Genomic DNA, 20,166 nt, shown 5'->3' with positions numbered 1-20,166 from the left:
TCTGAGAGTAGTGCGGAATAAATTGCCGGTAAAAGTTGGCGAACCCCAGGAATCGTTGGAGTGCTTTTACCCCCTGAGGTTGTGGCCAGTTCTTGATTGCAGCAACCTTCTCGGGGTCCATCAGAAAGCCGGTGGATGACACAATATATCCTAAGAAGGGTAATGACTCTTGCTCAAAAACACATTTCTCTAACTTAGCGTAGAGTTTGTTCTCTCGAAGCTTTAGCAGTACCTGTCGGACATGTCGGCGGTGCGTCTCCAGGTCCTTGGAGTAAATAAGGACGTCATCAAGGTAGACGATGACCGAAGAGTGTAACATGTCTCTAAGAACCTCATTCAACCACGTATTTGGTTTACAACCACCACTCCCAACAGATCAACAACCATCGCAACCAACCGCCCAACAACCTAACACCTCACCAACAATGCTCAACACTTTTGAGCCCACATCCACATTAGAAATAGAGAATATCCTCAAGAAGATAAAACCATCCTCCCATCCATCAGACCATATTCCATCCAACAAACTGAGTCTGATCACCAACACCATAGCCAAACCTTTAGCAGACATCATTAACTGCTCTCTCACCCAAGGACATGTCCCGAACCAACTCAAGTTAGCCATGCTCAAACCGCTTCTCAAAAAACCCAACTTGCCCATCTCAGACCCAGCTAACTTTAGACCCATAGCAAACCTCCCTATGATTGCCAAAGTTATGGAGAAAGTTGTCAACAAACAACTTACAGAATTTCTTGACGAAAACAATATCCTCACCTCAAACCAATTTGGCTTTCGTAAGACTATGAATACCGAATCACTATTAACATCATTATCAGACACTATCATCTTCAACCTAGAAAAGGGCCAACCTTGCCTCCTCGCTCTCCTGGATCTCTCATCAGCGTTTGATACCGTAAACCACACGTGCCTCCTGCAACGCCTAATAGACATCGGCATTACAGGAGCAGCTCTTAACTGGTTCAAATCATTTTTGGAGAACAGATCATACAAGGTCAAGATAAATAACAAAGAGTCCCACACCATCGAATCCAAGAGGGGGGTACCGCAAGGATCATCCCTCTCTCCGACTCTTTTCAATATTTATCTGCTCCCGCTCTGTCAACTACTCACTAACCTTAAGCTAAGGCATTACCTATACGCGGATGATATTCAAATCCTCATCCCTATAGAAGATTCCCTACACAAAGCCATATCATACTGGAATAAATGTCTGTCAGCTATCAACAATCTACTCACCAGCCTCAACTTGATTCTAAACAAAAACAAAACCGAAATCCTCATTATAGCACCGGAAAACTATACCCCCCCTCACATTCTAACACTAACCAACATCCGGACACTGCAGGGCTCTCCACCACGCAACAAGTTAGAGACCTGGGAGTCATCATAGACAGCAGACTCAGTCTCAACAAATTCGTCAACAACACAACAAAAGAATGTTTCTTTAAACTTCAAACAATAAAGAAACTCAAACCACTCCTCCTTTACAGAGACTTCCGCATGGTTTTACAAGCCATCATACTCCCAAAGCTGGATTACTGTAACTCTCTCCTCCTAGGCCTACCAGCATGCACCACCAAACCACTTCAGATGGTCCTGAACGCCTCCGCAAGAATTCTCTCAAATGCCAAAAAAAGAGATCATATCACCCCAATCCTCCACCACCTCCACTGGCTTCCGATTAAATACAGGATCCAGTTCAAGTCTTTAATGATGATACATAAGGCCTTACACAACATCGCACCTCTCAACTTAACATTTCAAATTCAACTACACACATCCGTGAAACCAACCAGAAGCGCTTATCAGAACAGACTAATCACACAACCGGCGAAATCCGTTCTGAGGAAACGTGCACTATCTACAGCGGGCCCTTCACTTTGGAACTCTCTCCCTCCAGACCTGCGTCTGGAACCATGCCACACTACATTTAAAAAGAAACTTAAGACTTGGTTGTTCAAACAAGCTTTCCCCTAGAGCCAAGAACAGGAAGAAAAGTATTTTCACTCCCATATGCCATGTTATTTATTGATTTATTTATTTTCACTCCCACATGCCATGTTATTTATTGATTTATTTAACTGCATGTTTATTAACGGTCTAATATTATACACTATTTGCTTACTTTGATTAGTTTTTGTTCTATGTAAAAACTTGTTCACTTCGTTTGTTCAATGTAAAAACTTGCTTACTTCATTTGTTCAATGTAAAAACTTTGTTTCTAATTCTGTTCTATGTAAACCGCTAAATGTAGCGATAGTTACTGTTCCTTGTAAACCGGGGTGATATGTATATTATATAGGAACCTCCGGTATATAAATTATTTAAATAAATAAATAAATAAATTCATGAGGTTTTGAAAGACCGCCGGGGCGTTACACAGGCCAAAGGGCATAACCAGGTATTCGTAATGGCCGTCCCTCGTATTGAAAGCGGTCTTCCATTCATCGCCAGGACGAATCCTCACCAGGTTATAAGCTCCCCGCAGGTCCAATTTAGTAAAAATTTCGGCCCCCTGTAACCTGTCCAGGAGCTCCGGTATCAGAGGCAGAGGATACCGATCTCGCCGAGTGATGCTGTTCAGGCCGCGGTAATCGATGCAGGGGCGGAGTGACCCATCTTTCTTTGCTACAAAGAAGAAGCCTGCCCCTGCCGGAGACTTAGATGGCCGAATGAACCCTTGCTCCAGGTTCTCCCAGATGTAAGCGGACATGGCTTGAGTCTCTGGAAGGGATAATGGATAAACCCGGCCTCGCGGTGGAGTGGCACCAGGCAAGAGGTTGATTGCGCAGTCAAATGGGCGATGCTCTGGAAGAATTTCAGCTCTCTCCTTGGAAAAAACATCATGGAACTCCCGGTACTGAAGAGGTAACGCCAGAGAAGTAGTCAGTAGAGCCACCGGGGCACAAGGTAGGTCCGTCAAACAGGTACTAAAGCAGGCATGACCCCAGGACGCCAACTGGAGGGAATCCCAAGCAATGACTGGAGAATGCTTCCAAAGCCAGGGCAACCCCAGGATGATTGGATGCATAGACTTCTCTAAGATGAGGAAGGAGATCTCCTCCTGGTGCAAGGCACCTGTACGTAAGATGAGGGGTGAGGTACGTGTGGCAATGGTACCCGGAAGAAGTCTCCCCTGGATAGAAGATATCCGAAGTGGAGGTTCTTGGGGTTGTACCCCAATCTGGAGTTGCTGCACAAGCTCCTGGAGGATGAAACTCTCCCCGGCCCCTGAGTCGATCAAGACTTGAGTCTCGAACTCCCCGTCCGGGAGTAGCAGAGTTACTGGAACAAAGCATGGGGAGTCGGCGGCGGCATGACCTAGGGTTAGCTCCCCCACAGTCCCTAGGTCCGGGCATTTCCCGGACACTCGCTGCAACGGGCAAGGAAGTGGCCTTTTCCACTGCAGTACAGACACAGACCCAGCGACCGACGTCTTCTTCTTTCCTCTTGGGAGAGAGGCCCTCGGCCCACCTGCATGGGTTCGACATCTTGGGACCTCGAAGAAGCTGGAGGAGAACTTCCACGGTGTACGGAAACGGATCCAGAAGCATCGGTTCTATGGGGTGCCCCCCTCTCCCGAAAATGACGCTGTATGCGACGGTCCACTCGACCCGCCAATTCAATCAACTCGTTCAGATCGTCAGGAAGATCTCGGGCCGCCAACTCATCTTGTAATCTCGAAGAGAGACTTTCCAAGAAAATACTGTGTAAGCTGTCACTTCCCCAATTTAATTCGGCAGTGAGGATTTGAAAGTCCATGGCATGGTCGGCTAAAGGCCAGTTGCCTTGCCGTAGTTGTAGCAGTTCAGAGGCAGCGGTGGGTTTACGGGCGGCCTCGTCAAAGACCTGCCTAAATGTGGAAATGAAGTGCACCAGATTGTTCAAACGAGGATCCTGGCGCTCCAAAAGGTTGGAAGCCCAGGCCAAAGGTCTCCCATCCAGAAGGGATGGGAGACCTTTTGGCCAGCTTGGGGGAGTCAGGAGGCCCCCCCCAAGCTGGCCAAAAGTTCCGGTTGGGTCCAATGGGGGTCCCGGAGCGACCTCCTGCCACATGACCTACCTGTCACGTGGTAGGAGCACAAGATGGCGCCGGTGACCATGTGACAGGGGCTGACCAATGGCATCGGCAGCCCCTGTGACACAGGCTATCGGCACCATGAGGAAATCGCAAACGAGTGCAGGGATGGCTTCCTGACTCCCCGCTGGACCACCAGGGAGTTTGGTAAGTCTTGGGGGGTCAGGAGGGTGGGGGTTTAAATGTTTATTTAGGTTCACCGTATTCAACAGAAATCTGTTGAATACGTTGGGAGTCGCGATGTGTTTCGCCTCCCAACTTATTTTGCGGATCGCTAAAAATAAGTTGCGGATTACAAATACGGTGAAAACGAATGCACACCCCTATTATTTACTGAAGGGTCATCAGGTCCCTTAAGTGCTTCAGGCCCATTCTACTAGAGTGCAAGCTTCTCTCTAGGCAGAAGCAATAGCTATAGCGCTGGAAGACAATTGCAATGCAGCCACCTGGTCATTCTTGCATTCTTTCTCTAAACATTATCAATTGGATCTGCTCTCTAAAGACGATGCAGCCATCAACTGATATTCTTAAAGCAGCCCTGACTTCCTCCTCCCTAAGTAGCAGGGCTTTGGTTCTTCCCACTTGTTGGGACTGGTGGGACTGGTGTAGTAGGATGAAATGGAAAGAGAAATGTTATTACCTGTTAATTTTCCCTCCAAGAATCCCGCTATACCAGTCCAGGACTTACCCAGGAAGTTGGGCCATATATAGGGGGATTGGTACTTTCAGCTCACCACGAGACACATGAGAATTATTGCAGAGTTTTTATATCATTTGTAAAGAGTTCCTTCTCTAGTTTTCATTTTCTTGTTTCCTCTTGTCTTTACATAAGAACATAAGAAATTGCCATGCTAGGTCAGACCAAGGGTCCATCAAGCCCAGCATCCTGTTTCCAACAGAGGCCAAACCAGGCCACAAGAACCTGACAATTACCCAAACACCAAATCTCTTTTTTCATACCCTATTTCTCCATCAGCCCTTAACTATTTTTAAATATTGTAAGAACATAAGAAATTGCCATTCTGGGTCAGACCAAGGGGCCATAAAACCCAGGATCCTGTTTTCAACAGTGGCCAATCCAGGTTACAAATACCTGGCAAGTACCCAAACAGTAAATAAATTTCATGCTACTAATGCCGGTAATAAGCAGTGGCTCTTCCTTACGTCAACTTGATTAATAGCAGTTAATTTCTTCCTGTAAGGTAATGTAGTTTGTGGAGGAGGATTCTTTCTGAATGAATTTTAAAGTTTATTTGGCTTAATTGTTGAATGTTTTTATGAGACATTTTTTAAGTACTTTGATACAGGAATACTGACTTTTTGGGGGCTGTACCACACATTTGTAGGAGTGTAGACATCATGGAAAAATCTGTGTAGTCTGCCTCCATCTGCTGGTAGGGGGAGCAACCCACTCATCTGGACTGGTGTAACAGGATTCATGGAAAGAAAATTAACAGTTAATAAAATGTCTTCTTTGCCACTTTATTGCCCTTTGCTTCCAGGACACAGTTGAAAACAAAGAGGGCAATATTCAGCTGCTATTCAACTAACTTTGACAAGATATCTTAAAGATAGCCAGATAACTTTATCCGGCTAACTTTAGGACTACTCTATGGCAAGACCAGAGATAGCCAGATAAGTTATTGGAGTTAGCCAATTAACTTATCTGGCTAACTTAATTCCACCTCAGAATTCCCCCGTCTGCTAAAATTTAGCTAGATTAGTGGTGGAAATATTGAAAAGTTAGCATTTAGCTGAGTAAATCACAAATTATTCAGCTAAACTCTGTTGAATAAGGACCCTAAAGTGTATCTTAATCTGCTTTCCCACTCAACAAATTAAAAATATGTATTGTGGTTCTAAAATGAGTAAAATACTTTTGCAGGAGAGATGCAGACAGTTTTCTTCATTTCATTATCTAGGGTTTGCAGATATTTAATGAGACATTTGTTTTTAAAATGCAAAAATAACATACAAAAGGAAATCTTAATTGTTTATTTTTTCATAACATGTTAGTTGTTTTAAAAACTAGATTGAAGAATCTGTCTGGCAGTTAAAGTGATAGATTATGAAATCCAGTCCCCACTTTTACCCTATAGGGAGTACATTGACCGTGAAGAGGTTCAAAATCCTGAGAGTGTTAAAGAAGTCCTTAACCTTATGGTAAAGCTGCAGGGTGAACTGAATGAACAGCGATTACAACATCTTCACTCTGTCAGGTACAGTGTGCTGTAGAGCTCTGTCAGATGCAGTGTGTACAGATGCATGATTGGGAATGACATGAACAGGCACTTTGTTAGGTACAGTGTATATGGGTACACTATTGGGATGTTCTCAGCTGCAGTGTGTACGGGTTCACTGTTAGCAGCTTGAACAAGTGCTCAGTCAGGTACAGCGTGTGTGGGTGCACTGTTGAATTGGGAGCAGCATGAACAGGCATTGTCAGATATAGGAGTAGATTTTCAAAGGGTTACACGCGTAACCCCGAAAACCTGCCCCTGCGCGCGCCAAGCCTATTTTGCTTAGGCTCGGTGGCGTGCGCAAGCCCCGGGACGTGCGTATGTCCCGGGGCTTTGAAAAAGGGGCGGGAAGGGGCAGGGTCAGGGGCCGGGCGGCGGTCCGAGGGGCAGTCCCGAGTCCTCCGGCACAGCAGCCATGCTGGGGGATGGTGCGCCGGCAGCGAGCTGGCGTGAGCAAGTTACGCCTGCCTCAGGCGGGCATAAAGAAGATAACAAAGGTGGGGGGGGATTTAGGTAGGGCTGGGGGCGGTTTAGATAGGGGAAGGGAGGGGAAGGTGGTGGGGAGCAAAAACAAACAAGTGTGCATCCCCTTGCGTGCGCCGACCCTGGATTTTATAACATGCGCGCGGTAGCGCACGCATGTTATAAAATCGGGTGTACATTTGTGCACGCCGGGTAGTGCGCACAAATGTACCCCGCGCGCTCTGTTTTAAAAATCTGCCCCATAGTGTGCATGGGTTCTCTGCATACACTGGAACTCTTTCAGTAAGAATGCATTCAGGAGTTCTGTTGAATAAGATGTGTTCATATTAAACGTGGGTGGGAATATCTTCCGCAAAGACTTGAGTTCATTCAGTTTATTACAACTGCTTTTCCATGGATAGGCAGGACAAGTATCAGTCACACAAGTGGATAACATTATCTGATGGATCTGAGATGGATAACTCTCTCAGAGCTTGGAAAGACCGAGAAGTTCTGACAGAAGCGTACGTAGAGTATTTGACACCTGGGGCGGATACTTGTTTGGCATCCCCCCCCTCCAATATATAATTTTAAAATTTCCTAAACATCGATAAAATATATCGAAACAGCAGACACATGAAATAACACCCAATAATTAAAACTAATAAGGATTTTAAAAATCTCCCGATCTCCATATCTGTTATCCTAAGATTGTTGTAGACTGGGGGCATGCATGCACACACACACACACACACACACATACATGTACACACACACACACACACAGTATGCTCCCTCTCTCTCATACACACACATACATGCTTGGTGAGAGACAGAGAGAGCATGTGTGTGTGCGTGAGAGACTCATACACATACTTTCTCTGTACCTCTCTCACACATAGACATGCTTCTTCCATCTCTCTCTCTCACACACACACACACACTTCAGATGTGTCTCTCTCACACACTAACACACACACACTCTTCCTCTCTCTCTCTTATGCACACATGCAGACAAAAACTGAACTGGAAACCACAAGCCAGATTCTGTATGCAGTGCAACAGTAGAAAAGCAGAAAATCACTATTCCTCAAAACAATACAATCAAGAAATATAAATCAATCAGAATAGTAAAACCATACTAAAAATACACATTTCAAAACAGCTGATGAATAAATTCAAAAATTAGAAGCTCCTGTACAAAATTTTAAAAATTTCCTAAACATCGATAAAATATTTCAAAACAGCAGATATCAAATAACACGCAGAAATTAAAACTAATAAGAATTTTAAAAATCCCCCACTCTCCATATATGTCATACTGAGATTGTCATGAACTGGGGGTACACGCACACACACACAAACAAAATATGCTCCCTCTATCTCTCACACACATACATGCTTGGTGAGAGTCAGAGGGAACTTTGTGTAGTATGTGTGTGTGTGTGTGTGTGTGTGTGTGTGTGTGAAAGAGACAGACATATACGTTTCCTTCGTCTCTCTCTCACACATACACATACACATGCTTCCTCTGTATCTCTCACACACGATTCCTGTCTCATCCACGCACACACACACACATGCTTCCTCTTTCTCACACACACCCCCACCCCCAAGTACCCTCTCATAACACACACCCAGGCACCCTCTCACACATACACATCCACAGGAACCCTCTCATATATATTCACAGGCACACACACACTCACTCTTCTATACACTCACCATCTCATACTCACACACATACACACACTCCGGCACTTACTCTCACAGGGCCAGACTCTTCCTTCTTCAGTTGCTGGTGATACCACAGGGACTTTTCAGCTGCTGGCTCTGGGAGTGCTGGCGGCAACGCTGGGTCTGTTCTTTGCTGCAGGAAATGCTGGCGGTGCTGCTGGCCTCTGCCACTGCTGCAGGTCCTTGCTTTTGCCACCACATCACTGTTCTGTGCCACCGCAGGATCTTCCTGCTGGCGGCAATGGCACCCCTCTCTCTCCCTGTTGTCACCTGGGGCGGATCATCCCCCTCGCCTCCCCTTAGTATGCCTCTGAGTTCTGAATAAGTGTGGACCTTTCCGTAGTGCCACTACTGTGCAAGTCATCTCTATTTTCTTCTGCTAGCATGAAAGGATTCATTTTGCTTTGTTTAAAACTACAATCAATTGTAGATGGTTTTTCCCTCAAGGCTTTTTTCTTTCTTTTTTTTTTTTGATAATTATTCTTTTATTTTTTAGTCACAAGTCACAAAAGTAATAATATTAATTTTTTTTCAAGCTTGAGTTTGATTTAACATTACTCCAAGATGTCGGGCTTCAAAATATATCCCTATTGTTCTTCTAGAATGACTGTCTCAGATCAGCATAGCATGATGACTATATTGGGCCTTCTCATGATATTGCTGTGCACTCATGTCTTCAAGGGTCATAAGGTCAAGAGGTTACTTTGAAGGAGTTTTTAAAATCTTCCCCAGCTTCTGCCTCTGCAGTTAAGATGAAATATTCACTCTATCTGATACCTTTTAATATATACTTACTCCCTCTATGTCATATTCTTTCCGCTTTAAATATTCAGTTTAAAATCTATGCTGATGATATCCAGCTCTTTGTCCTGTTCAGCTCTTCTTGGTCAAATACTCTTTCTGCAGTTACGCTATATTTAAATACTATCGATGCCTGGCTATCTCATAACCGCCTTAAGTTAAACCCTACAAAAATAGAAATTATCTAACGTCAATAGCAAACCCAATTAACGGACCCCTGTTATACCTTCATTTCAGTGGTTTCTCTATTTCTATCTCAATTCATGCTCATAGCCAGGGGTGATAATAAACTCTGACTATCATTAACACAACACATTTCCACAATAGTAAAAAACTCTTTTTACAAATTACATCTGCTGAAGCATCTTTGTTCCTTGCTTTTCAAACAAGACTTTTGCACGGTTCTTCAATCTTTAATTTTCTCTAGACTTGACTACTGTAACATTCTTTATCTGGGTCTTTCCGATACAGCAATAAGACCACTTCAATTAATTTAAAATTCAGCTGCCCAAATTTTAACCAGCACTCCGTTAAGAAATCATATATCTCCTATTCTGTTTTCATTACACTGGCTTCCTATTAAATTTAGAATTCAATATAAAACCTTGTCCATTATTCATTCACTTATACATAACCCATCATCAACCTGGCTGATTTCTACTTTGAGAATTTATAAACCTGCTAGACATCTGAGATCCTTAAAACCAAAACTTACTAGATGTCCCCTTGGTCCGTTTTGCTAGGTTAGATATAACCAGGAAAAGAACTTTTTCAGTTGCAGACCCATCTATCTGGAACAACCTACCAAACTCTCTTAAACAAATCTCAAATGCCAAGGGATTAAAAAAAACACTAAAAACTTATCTTTTTCAAATAGCATTTAATTTATACATACCAGAACACACTTAATCTTTACAAGTTCCATATCCTCAACATTTTCATCCATGTTCTCCTATTATGTTTCAGTCTAGGTTTAGTTACTTTATTTTAAATATATTTATTAATGATGTCTTTGATTTTTATATTATTTTATTTATGTTTTTATTTGATTATTATGCACTTTGTTTATTTGATGTTTATACTGTGTATTTGCCCTAATGTGAACCGTTTTGATCAATTCCTATTGAAAAGGTGGTATATAAACAATTTTAAATAAATAAATGTCACCTAGATGAAAAAGGGTGCAGTCCTCTTAAGATCAGCACCATATGTCTGAAAATTCTTGGCACAAAAAACCAATGATGTAAAGTCTAGCACCTCAGTGCTATATCATGTTTGTAGCATGATTGCATGTTGGCGCAATCTCTACTCAATGCTGGAAACTTATCAGTGCCATTCACAAGCAAAGCTTTAGTGCCATCTTCTTCACAGTCTTTCTTGGCACAACAAATGTTTTTTGCTGCAGAAAAACTTTCCAATCTTCATTTTGTTTCCTGAGTTTGACAATTCTTCCATTGTTCTTCTTACAACTGACCAACATTCCATGGTTAAGATGATGTGGCCTGAAATTTAAAAAAAATATTTTACTGATATACCACTTTCTTCTCCCTTGGAGCAGATCTCTCCTATTTTAGAGTAATTAACGCCTGAGATAGAAAGTCAGTCTACCTTTTCAGGCTAGAGAAAACATATCACAGACTATGTCTCATGGCTCACCTTCATCTAGAGAAAGGACAAGGTTGGAGTAACCTCTAATTCACAAGAAGGCTCTGAATCTTTTTATATTTTTCCACTGTTCCATTCAGATGATGAAGATTCTACTGCTCTTCCACTGGATTCCTCTCTACAAACTTACAGGAGTATGTCTCCTTCTAAGATTAAGGCATATCCTGCTTTTGTCCAAAAGATTGCCAAGGAGATTCTTTTCTCCCTATTCCAAGTGACAGAACCTAGAGAAAACATTTTGATTTATTGAAACTTCAAAGCAAGTTGTAGTGGTACCAATACATAGACTGCATGAAGAATTTCAGTCAAGGATGTGGCAGACACCTTTGTCAACACTTCCAGTCTCAAAAGAACTGGATATCCAGTATAAGGTTCAGTCTAGTCCAGCCTATCAAAATGTTCAACTACCCTACCGGTCAGTAATGGTGGAATCAACTTTTAAAAAGTAAAAGAGATCTAAAACTATTCTAATACCCCTCTGGGGAAAGATCTTGCCTTATTGGATAGCACAGCAAAAAAATGTTTTCAAATCGAATATGTAAAATTCTAGAATAGCTGCACATCAGTATACATAGTGCAGTATATGTAATCTTGTTTACAGAAACTGCAGGACATGACTCAAGAATGTCTAGTAGATTTCAAATAATGTTTCATGTCAACTCTCCATTTAGCTGAAAATGTGGTAGGAACCTCATCAGATCATCCTATAGGGTTTATGACACTTCTTCCAGAACATTAAGAATAGCCACTTGAGCCAGAAGATTAGTTTGGCTTCAAGCTTTAGGGCACGAAGATGGATATGAAAAACTTGCTGATGTTCCTTGTACAGGATAATTTCTTTAGAGAAAAGTGAAAGAAACAGTAGATCTTATTAAAGAGCACTATGATACACTCCTGAAATAAGTGGCAACAACAGAATAACCTTCTATGTTTAAAAGCCTCAATTTCAATACTACAAAAGACAGTATTCTATTCAAGAAGATATCAACCTTATCCTTTTTAAAGACCGCACCCTCAGCAACAACAGCATTAGCAGCCCAGACAGTGTGTTAGAAAGAGCATAAACCAAACATTTCCAACTTTCTCAAAGCAAATCAAATCAGAATTTTTGTTTATGACATCAAACAAATTTCCAGTTACACACTCTTCTAGTGGGGAGAAAACTTCAACACTTCATCCTGCTTTGTCTTTGATAACAATAGATCAATGAGTATTAAAGATCATATAGCAAGGTACAGTTTAAATTTCAAATACCTCCCCCCAAACAGTACTCAAAGGAGGCACTTTCTAGTGGCAAATTCAATTAAACTTTTGCAACAAGAACTATCAACCCTACTCTCAGCTAATGTAGTAGAGTATGTTCCAATACAGGAAAGAAACATAGGTTTCTACTCCAAGTACTTTCTAATTCTAAAAATATCAGGAGGTCTTCATCCTATACTAGACCTCAGGAGCCTCATCAAATATCTGAAAAAGACAAAAGTTCAAGATGAACTCCTCAAGTGGCAATCAATGACTGACTGTTTACTCTAGATCTTAAGGATATATACATGCACATTCCAATTTACAAAAATTACATAAAATGTCTCCTATTTACATATAGAGCAATCTTTATTAGTATTGAGTTCTCTCTTTTGGTCTCTCAGCAGCTCTCAGTGCACCTGAGTATTCCAAGACTATTCACAAAATGCCTTGCAATAGTGTAAAAGTTGCTAGTAAACATAGAATACCAACACTATTAAGAGAAAAATCTTTAGTTTAGATATCTCATAATAGGAACAGTCCAGCTTACCAAACAATGCAGAGTGAATGCTAGCTTAGCTCTTCTGAGCTGTTATACTCAGTTAAATACATTACTGCCTCTAAAGTTATACACCAATGGGTTAGTTTGTTTATTTGCATAACATTTTCCAACTGGTTGGCATTATAATTTTATCTCAAATAAGTTAATAAGAGTAGATTCTTGTAAGTCATATGAATTTTTGTAAATTGAGCCCAGAAGGCACAAATAAAACTCGATGTTGACCTTTAACATACTAATTAACACATTTTAGCATTTCAACATCCTTGACTATTTTTACAAGATTGATCAGTGCAATGTCATTGTGGTGTGATTATGCTGTTATTATCTTTTTCACCAATCATATTTTCAAAATTGTCCCTTGATCAACGAAAATAATTATATTATATTATATTATAACCCTTTCAGTATTTTATATTTTATAATTTGTAACTTGGACCTGTTGCGTCGGAGATGGACCCTTGTGCCAATATGGGGTTGACGCAACCCATAGGCAAGGACCTACGGGTCCCCACTGTCGGCAGGTGGAGTGGGCTGAAAGGCAGAGGCCGCTGGAGCTTCACCTATACCAACCCTCATTCCCTGCGGGTTGAGCCTTTGGGTGCCGGGGCCAGCAGGATTTAGGTGGGCCTCGAGGTTGAATGGCAAGAGAGGTTGGTTCAGCCCAGAGTCAGCAGGTGATGGATGGCTTAGTGCTACATTAGACAGGAGAAGGTACTGGAACTCGGGCGTCAATGGAACAAAGACTGACTGAGGGCGCTCGAGCAAAGATAGGCCAAAGCCTAATAGGTCCATGTCCAGGAAGTAGGCTTGGAGAGGTGTCAAATGACGGGCTTGGATCAGGGCCGGTGGCAATGTGAAGGTCGCGGCAAGCAATGTTAAGATCTGATCACAGAGAAGTCAAAAGCGTTAGTCAATCGAAGCAATGGTCTCATCACGGAGAAGTCAACAGTGTTAGTCAATCGAAGCAATGGTCAGGGTCTGGAGATAGGCTGTAGCATAGTCAGACGTAGCGGAGGTCTGGGTCTGGAGATAGGCTGTAGCGTAGTCAAGTGAAGTGAAGTTGAAGTCCGGGCAATCAATCCAAAGCTTAGGCAGGGCAGGAACGAAGAGAACAGGAACCAGGAACAACGAGGATCAGGAATGAAGAGTAGAGTCAGATCTCTAGTAGCAACGAGTACTCGAGTAGCGAGGAGGCCTGTTGCAAAGGCAACGCTATGGAGCAAGGCCTGAGCTTAAATACAACGAAGCGTCTGACGTCATCATCCAGAGCTGCAGCCAGGTTCCCGCCACGAGAGTTGCACGGGACTTAATCTCAAACTGGGCTTTCTATAGGAGGACAGTTAAATTCACATTATTTACAGAATTTCCTAATACAGAATTATTCCTATCAGCTCTTTCACCTTTAGTTCTTTCAGGAAGATAGAATACCCTAGAGACTGGAGGAAAAGATTCAGCAGGCATTTTTAAAACTTCCTGGTAAAACTGCTTTAACAAATCAAGGGGAGATATCAATTCCACCTTTGGAAAATTAAGAAATCTTAAATTAAGTCAATTTGACAATCAGAACAATCCTTTGCACTTAACCAAGGAAATTTGACACTGCTGCATTTCCTTATATTGGGCAGACAAGAAGCTAACTTTCTCTTTGAGACTCTGAAGGTTTTGATCATGACATCCAACCTGATTTTGAAGATCTTCATATTTAGATAAAACAGAGTCAGTTTTCCCAGAATAGCTAACCATAAAGAATCCATAGTCATCACTGCGGGCTTTGTAAAATTAAAGTCAGAGTTCACAGATTGTAATCCTCTAGAAGCACAGGGGTTGAAGTAACAATACCACTGATATCACTGTGATCAATCTGACCAGATCCCAGTATATTCCCATCCCTAGGAATAGCATCTTGAACCTCTTTGGGTAATTGAGATCCATTCCCAGCCTGAGACCTGACTTGTAGCTCGGGCAGAGACCAAGCATCAGGGCTCTTGGAGATAGAATCACCACTAATAGCGGCACTAACTATGCCAAGCTGATTTGCCCCATGATGTTGACTGTCCTTGGGCAAAATGAAACTAGAAAAGGGAGGCTGAGATAATGAGGAAGGATTAGTATAGCCAGATGGGAAAGGCCTTAAGAATCATTTCCTCTTTTTCCACATATAGCCACCACAAAACAATCAAATGAGAGGAGGAGAACTTATTCGGTTTGGAGGGAGCAATTCTGCAACGAAAATTCCATCCAAAGGGGCACGTGACTTTGGCAGCACGCTGCAGACCAAGATATATTATGGTGAATCTCTGGCTCTTTGCCACTACTTAACCAAATAAATCAGAATCTATCTGGAAAAGTGCCACTATTTAGCTGAATAAGTTGGAATTTATCCAGATAAGTGGCGCACAACTGCTATATCTATGTATTTTTACATCAGACTTTAAAAATATACTTGTGGAGATTTTACCTGCATAATTTACATGCATTTACCCCGCTCCCTCATAAGTAAGATTGAATCAGAGATGGGGGGGAGGGGGGAGGAAATTGGACTCAAACTGTAACCAACAAGAGCCCTGACTTTGGTGGTTTGAGTAACTAATAAGTATGGGAAGCTGATAACTATGGGAGCTTGCTGGGCCTACTGGCTGAACCGTAGGGTCCTTTTCTGCCGTCATTTTCTATGTTTCTATGTAATCCTTAAAGGTTGAGATTTTATTAATCTCTCTGTTTGATACTATCAGGAGAGGATTGGATAACGGTCAAAGCTTTGTTATCATTATATTGGACATTTTGACTGCATTCAACATGGTTGATCATATAAGCCTTTCATACCAGCTTAAAGAAGCAGATATCACCGACAGAGTCTTTAACTGGTTCCAGTCTTACCTTGAGGGCAGGGAACAACAAGTTGTGATTTCTCACACCATCTTTAACTGGTGTCCCATGCATTCAGGAGTCCCACAGGGACTGGGTTCAGTTCTTTCAGCATTATTTATTTAGTTATTTATTTATTTATTTATTTAGAGATTCTTATATACCGCGGTACGTATAGTTATACATCACCTCGGTTTACAGTAAACAATAAATTAGCAACAGGCTTTACATACAACAAGTGTTGTATGTAAAGCCTGTTGCTAATTTATTACTAACTGCTAACATTACTTTTTAACATTTAATTAGTACCACTATGAAAAACTATTGACTGGCCTTTATGGTGGCTTCCGACTGTATGCTGATAATATACAGTTTATATCCCTCTGAGTAAGTCATGGCCTGATACTACTGCCATGATTTCACTGTATATCACTTCTATTCGCTGTTGGCTCCATCACAATAAATTGGCTCTAAATCTCTCAAAGACTGAAATTATGATCATTGCATAAAGAGACCTTGACAATTCCCTTTGAACATCAGAACTGAGAATGAAGTTATGAAAATCATTCCCTACAGTAAAAGTCTAGGGATAATAATGAATCCTAATTGACCATGGTTCCCCACTTTAAATCGGTAATTAGGACTGGTTTTTACAAATTTCGCCTACTATATTGCATTAAATCTTTGTTACAGCCCGTAGATTTTCATACAGTAGTCCAAGTTATGTTGTTACCCTTGATGGACTACTGCAATTCACTGTACTTGGGAATTCCAGCTTCAACAACAAGGTGCTTCAGTTACTGCAGAATTACACCACCTGCTTGATCTCTGGGTGCTCCATACGAGACCATATCATGCCAATTATGGTCGACCTCCACTGATTACCTATCCCAGTGATGGCGAACTCCAGTCCTCGAGTGCCACAAACAGGTCAGATTTTTAGGATATCTACAATGAATATTCATGAGTAAGATTTGCATGCACTGCCTCCATTGTATGCAAATCTATCTCATGTATTTCCATTGTGGATTTTCTGAAAATCTGGCCCGTTTGTGGCACTCGAGGACTGGAGTTCGCCATCACTGAGTGATAGATAAAATACAAAACTGCCCTCTTGGTGCATAAAACTGTTTACTCTCAAGTCCCTACCTAGGATCAGTGCAATCTGTTGCGCGTCCCGGCCGCGTTGGTGCTATGACCGGGCCTGCTCACCTCGTTCTTCCGTCCACCAGTTCCAGCTCCCCCTCATTGGCGTCCACGGCCATCCCCATTGCCCACGGTGCTCCCAGGCGTCCCCAGGCCCGTCGGGGCCTTCCGGCTCTCAGCGCTCCTCACACTGGGGCTTGGCTTCCTCCATGGTGGTGGCCCCGCCCCTAGGCGCGCGTGCGCGGACCGCACTTCCTTTTAAAGGGCCCAGTGCAGGAAACTGGTCTGCGGGGCCTGGAGATGATCACATAGCCCTGGTATATAAGGCAAGGCTCTTTCCCCAGAACCTCGCCTTGGCAATCAGGTTGATACCTCGGTGTTACTAGTTTGCTGTTCCTTGTTCCTGTGCCTCATCCTGTCTTGTTCCAGTTTTTCTGCTTTGTTCCAGTGTTCCCGTGTTCCAGTATCTCTGTGTTCCTGTGTTCCCGTGGTCCTCCTTGTCTTCCAGCATCTGTCTTGTTCCTGCTCCACGTTCCCTGGTAGTACCCTTCAGACTGATTCTCGGTACTGACCTCTGCTTGCCTGACTACGATTGACCGCTGCTGGGACCTGACCTTTGCCTGCCTTCTGACCATGATTGACCGCTGCCTGGAACTGACCTCTGCCTACCTGACCACGTTGACTGCCTCCTGGAACTGACCCTCGTTTGCCTTCACTACGCTCAGACTGACCTTGGACATGACCCTTGCTTTGGCTGACCACTTCTGGACGGATACCCTGACTTTGACCCTTGCGCTTCACTCGGACACTCTCTTTCTGCCTCCTGTGACCACCAGACCGACCTGCTTGGACTCTGCCCACGGCCTTCATCCGACTAGACCCACAGGCGCTGCCTGTTTCACCTGTTTCACCTGGAGAACCTTCCTGAACCGCTACCTCCCTGAGGTCTCCGGTTCGGGTCTGGTCCATCCTCTCAGCACCAGCCGCGCACCCTTGATCGTGGTGGGCACACCTCTCCGCTACCTCTCCGGGAGACCTTCTGAGGCCCACCTAAGTCCAGGCGGTCCAGGTACTCAAGGGCTCAACCTGCGGAAACCCCGGATTGCTATTGGTGAAGCTCCAGCTAGCCTCAGCCAGTGGGTCTCTGAGTCCTACAAAGATTCCTTGCGTTCACAAATTATTATCGAAATTTCATTGCCAATTACTCCACACTGGCCGCTCCACTCACCGCTATGATGAGGAAAGGATGTGATCCTCGAATGTGGAATCCCAAGGCCCAATCTGTGTTCCATGCCTTGAAAGAGGCCTTCTGCACTGGCCCGTGTCTGCGCCACCCGGATCCAAACCGCCCCTTCATTGTTGAAGTCAATGCATCCGCTATTGGAGTGGGATCGGTCCTGAGTCAGTACTCCACCAAGGGAACTCTGGTTCCATGTTCCTTCTATTCCCATAAGTTCTCTCCCTCAGAACGAAATTATACCATAGGGGACCGCGAACTCCTGGCTGTGAAACTTGCTCTCCAGGAATGGCGTCCCTGGCTTGAAGGGGCGCAACACAGGTTCACGATATATACCGACCATAAAAACCTGGAGCACCTAAAAGAGACCCAGTTATTCAACCCGAGACAAGCCTGCTGGTCTCTATTATTTGCACGCTTCAACTTCGAGCTTCGCTATCGCCCAGCAGAGAAGAATCTTCGTGCAGATGCGCTCTCTCGCTCTGTCGAATCAGAGGATACACCCGAGACCCCGACGCATATTATCGATCCAGCCTGCATATCAATCGCAGTTACCACCACGGTACCAGCTGGGAAGACGGTGGTTCCCCGCCGTCTCCGTGAACATGTACTCACAACTCCAAGCTGGCCAGCCAAGCTCGAACTCTTGAAATGCTCCGAAGACACTATTGATGGCCTGGTATGGCTAAGGACTCCTGAGATTTTGTGGTCTCCTATCCGGTTTGCGCACAGCAAAAACCCCCGATTGGCTGCCCGTGGGGGCTTCTCCAACCACTTCCTGCCCCCACCGAACCTTGGACTAGTCTTTCCACAGACTTTATCGTGGATCTGCCCCCTTCAAAATAGCATACTGTAATCTGGGTCATAATAGACCGTTTCTCAAAAATGGCCCATTTTGTTCCCTTACCTGGACTCCCATCGACTCTGGAACTAGCTCAACTCTTCTTGACCCACGTGTTTCATCTCCATGGACTACCACAAGAAATAGTTTCCGATCATGGCCCTCAATTTGCTGCTAAATATTGGAGGTCTCTCTGTAAGAAGTTCAATATTATCTTAAATTTAACGTCAGCATATCATTCACAAGCGAATGGCCAGGCCGAGAGGACTAACGGGTATTTGAAAGCCTTCCTGCGATCATATGTCAATGATCAGCAAGGTAACTGGGCCGACATCCTCCCATGGGCAGAAGTGTTTCATAACACCCATATCACCTCTGCCACGGAAGTTTCCCCCTTCGCTGTAGTTTTTGGCCGTCAACCTCGCTTACCACTGCCGGTTCCACTCAGTGTGCCCTCACCTGCAGCTCAATCCACAGCACAAACCATTCACCGGCTGTGGGATCCAGTAAGGGAGTGACTCTGCCAAGCAGCTGACCGGGCCAAACGCGTCACAGATGCCCATCGTCAGGCCGCACCAGTGTTCCTGCCTGGACAAAGAGTATGACTTAGCACCAAGCACATCCGTCTATGGTTGCCTTCTCAATGGCTAGCTCCCAAATACGTAGACCCATTTCCTATCCTACGACGGGTGGGAGCGGTCACATACAAGTTAAAACTACCGGCATCCATGGGGATTCATAACATGTTCCAAGTGTCACTACTCAAGCCTCTAGTACTATCTTGGCCTTCCCAAAGACCTCCTCTACCGATACAACATTCAGCTGAACTCAAGAATACCCTTCAAGTAAGAGAGGTCCTTGACGTCCGACACTGGAGAGGCCATTGGGAGTACCTTCTGTTGTAGAAGGGCTTCGGGCCGGAAAAAAATTCTTGGAAGCCCTCTCACCACATCTTAGATAAAAAATCTCCTCCGAGACTTCCATCCCCAGAATCCTGACAAGCCCAAGCCGGTAAGGGGGAGGACTAGAAAGTGGGGTACTGTTGCGCGTCCCAGCCGCGTTGGTGCCGCGACTGCGCCTGCTCACCTCGTGCTTCCGTCCACCAGCTCCAACTCTCCCTCATTGGTGTCCACGTCCAGCTCCCATCGCCCACGGCGCTGCCAGGCGTCCCCAGGCCCGTCGGGGCCTTCCGACTCTCAGCGCTCCTCACACCGGGGCTCGGCATGCTCCACAGCGTCGGCCCCGCCCCTAGACACATGCACGCACGG

General features: G+C 44.0%; 1 protein-coding gene across 3 annotated transcripts in view; it reads left to right on the top strand.

The window, feature by feature from the left end:
- CCDC180 (coiled-coil domain containing 180) overlaps positions 1-20,166 on the top strand; it is a 597,826-nt gene that overhangs the window by 154,104 nt on the left and 423,556 nt on the right. For all 3 annotated transcript variants that reach the window (XM_029611950.1, XM_029611952.1, XM_029611951.1), the window contains one exon: positions 6,200-6,319. In XM_029611950.1, the coding sequence (XP_029467810.1) occupies positions 6,200-6,319 (120 nt within the window). The remainder of the gene's footprint in view (positions 1-6,199; positions 6,320-20,166) is intronic.

This window comes from Rhinatrema bivittatum, chromosome 8, assembly GCF_901001135.1.
Source record: "Rhinatrema bivittatum chromosome 8, aRhiBiv1.1, whole genome shotgun sequence".
In the NCBI taxonomy this organism is placed as follows: domain Eukaryota; kingdom Metazoa; phylum Chordata; class Amphibia; order Gymnophiona; family Rhinatrematidae; genus Rhinatrema; species Rhinatrema bivittatum.
This window is presented reverse-complemented; position numbering and strand designations above follow the sequence as displayed.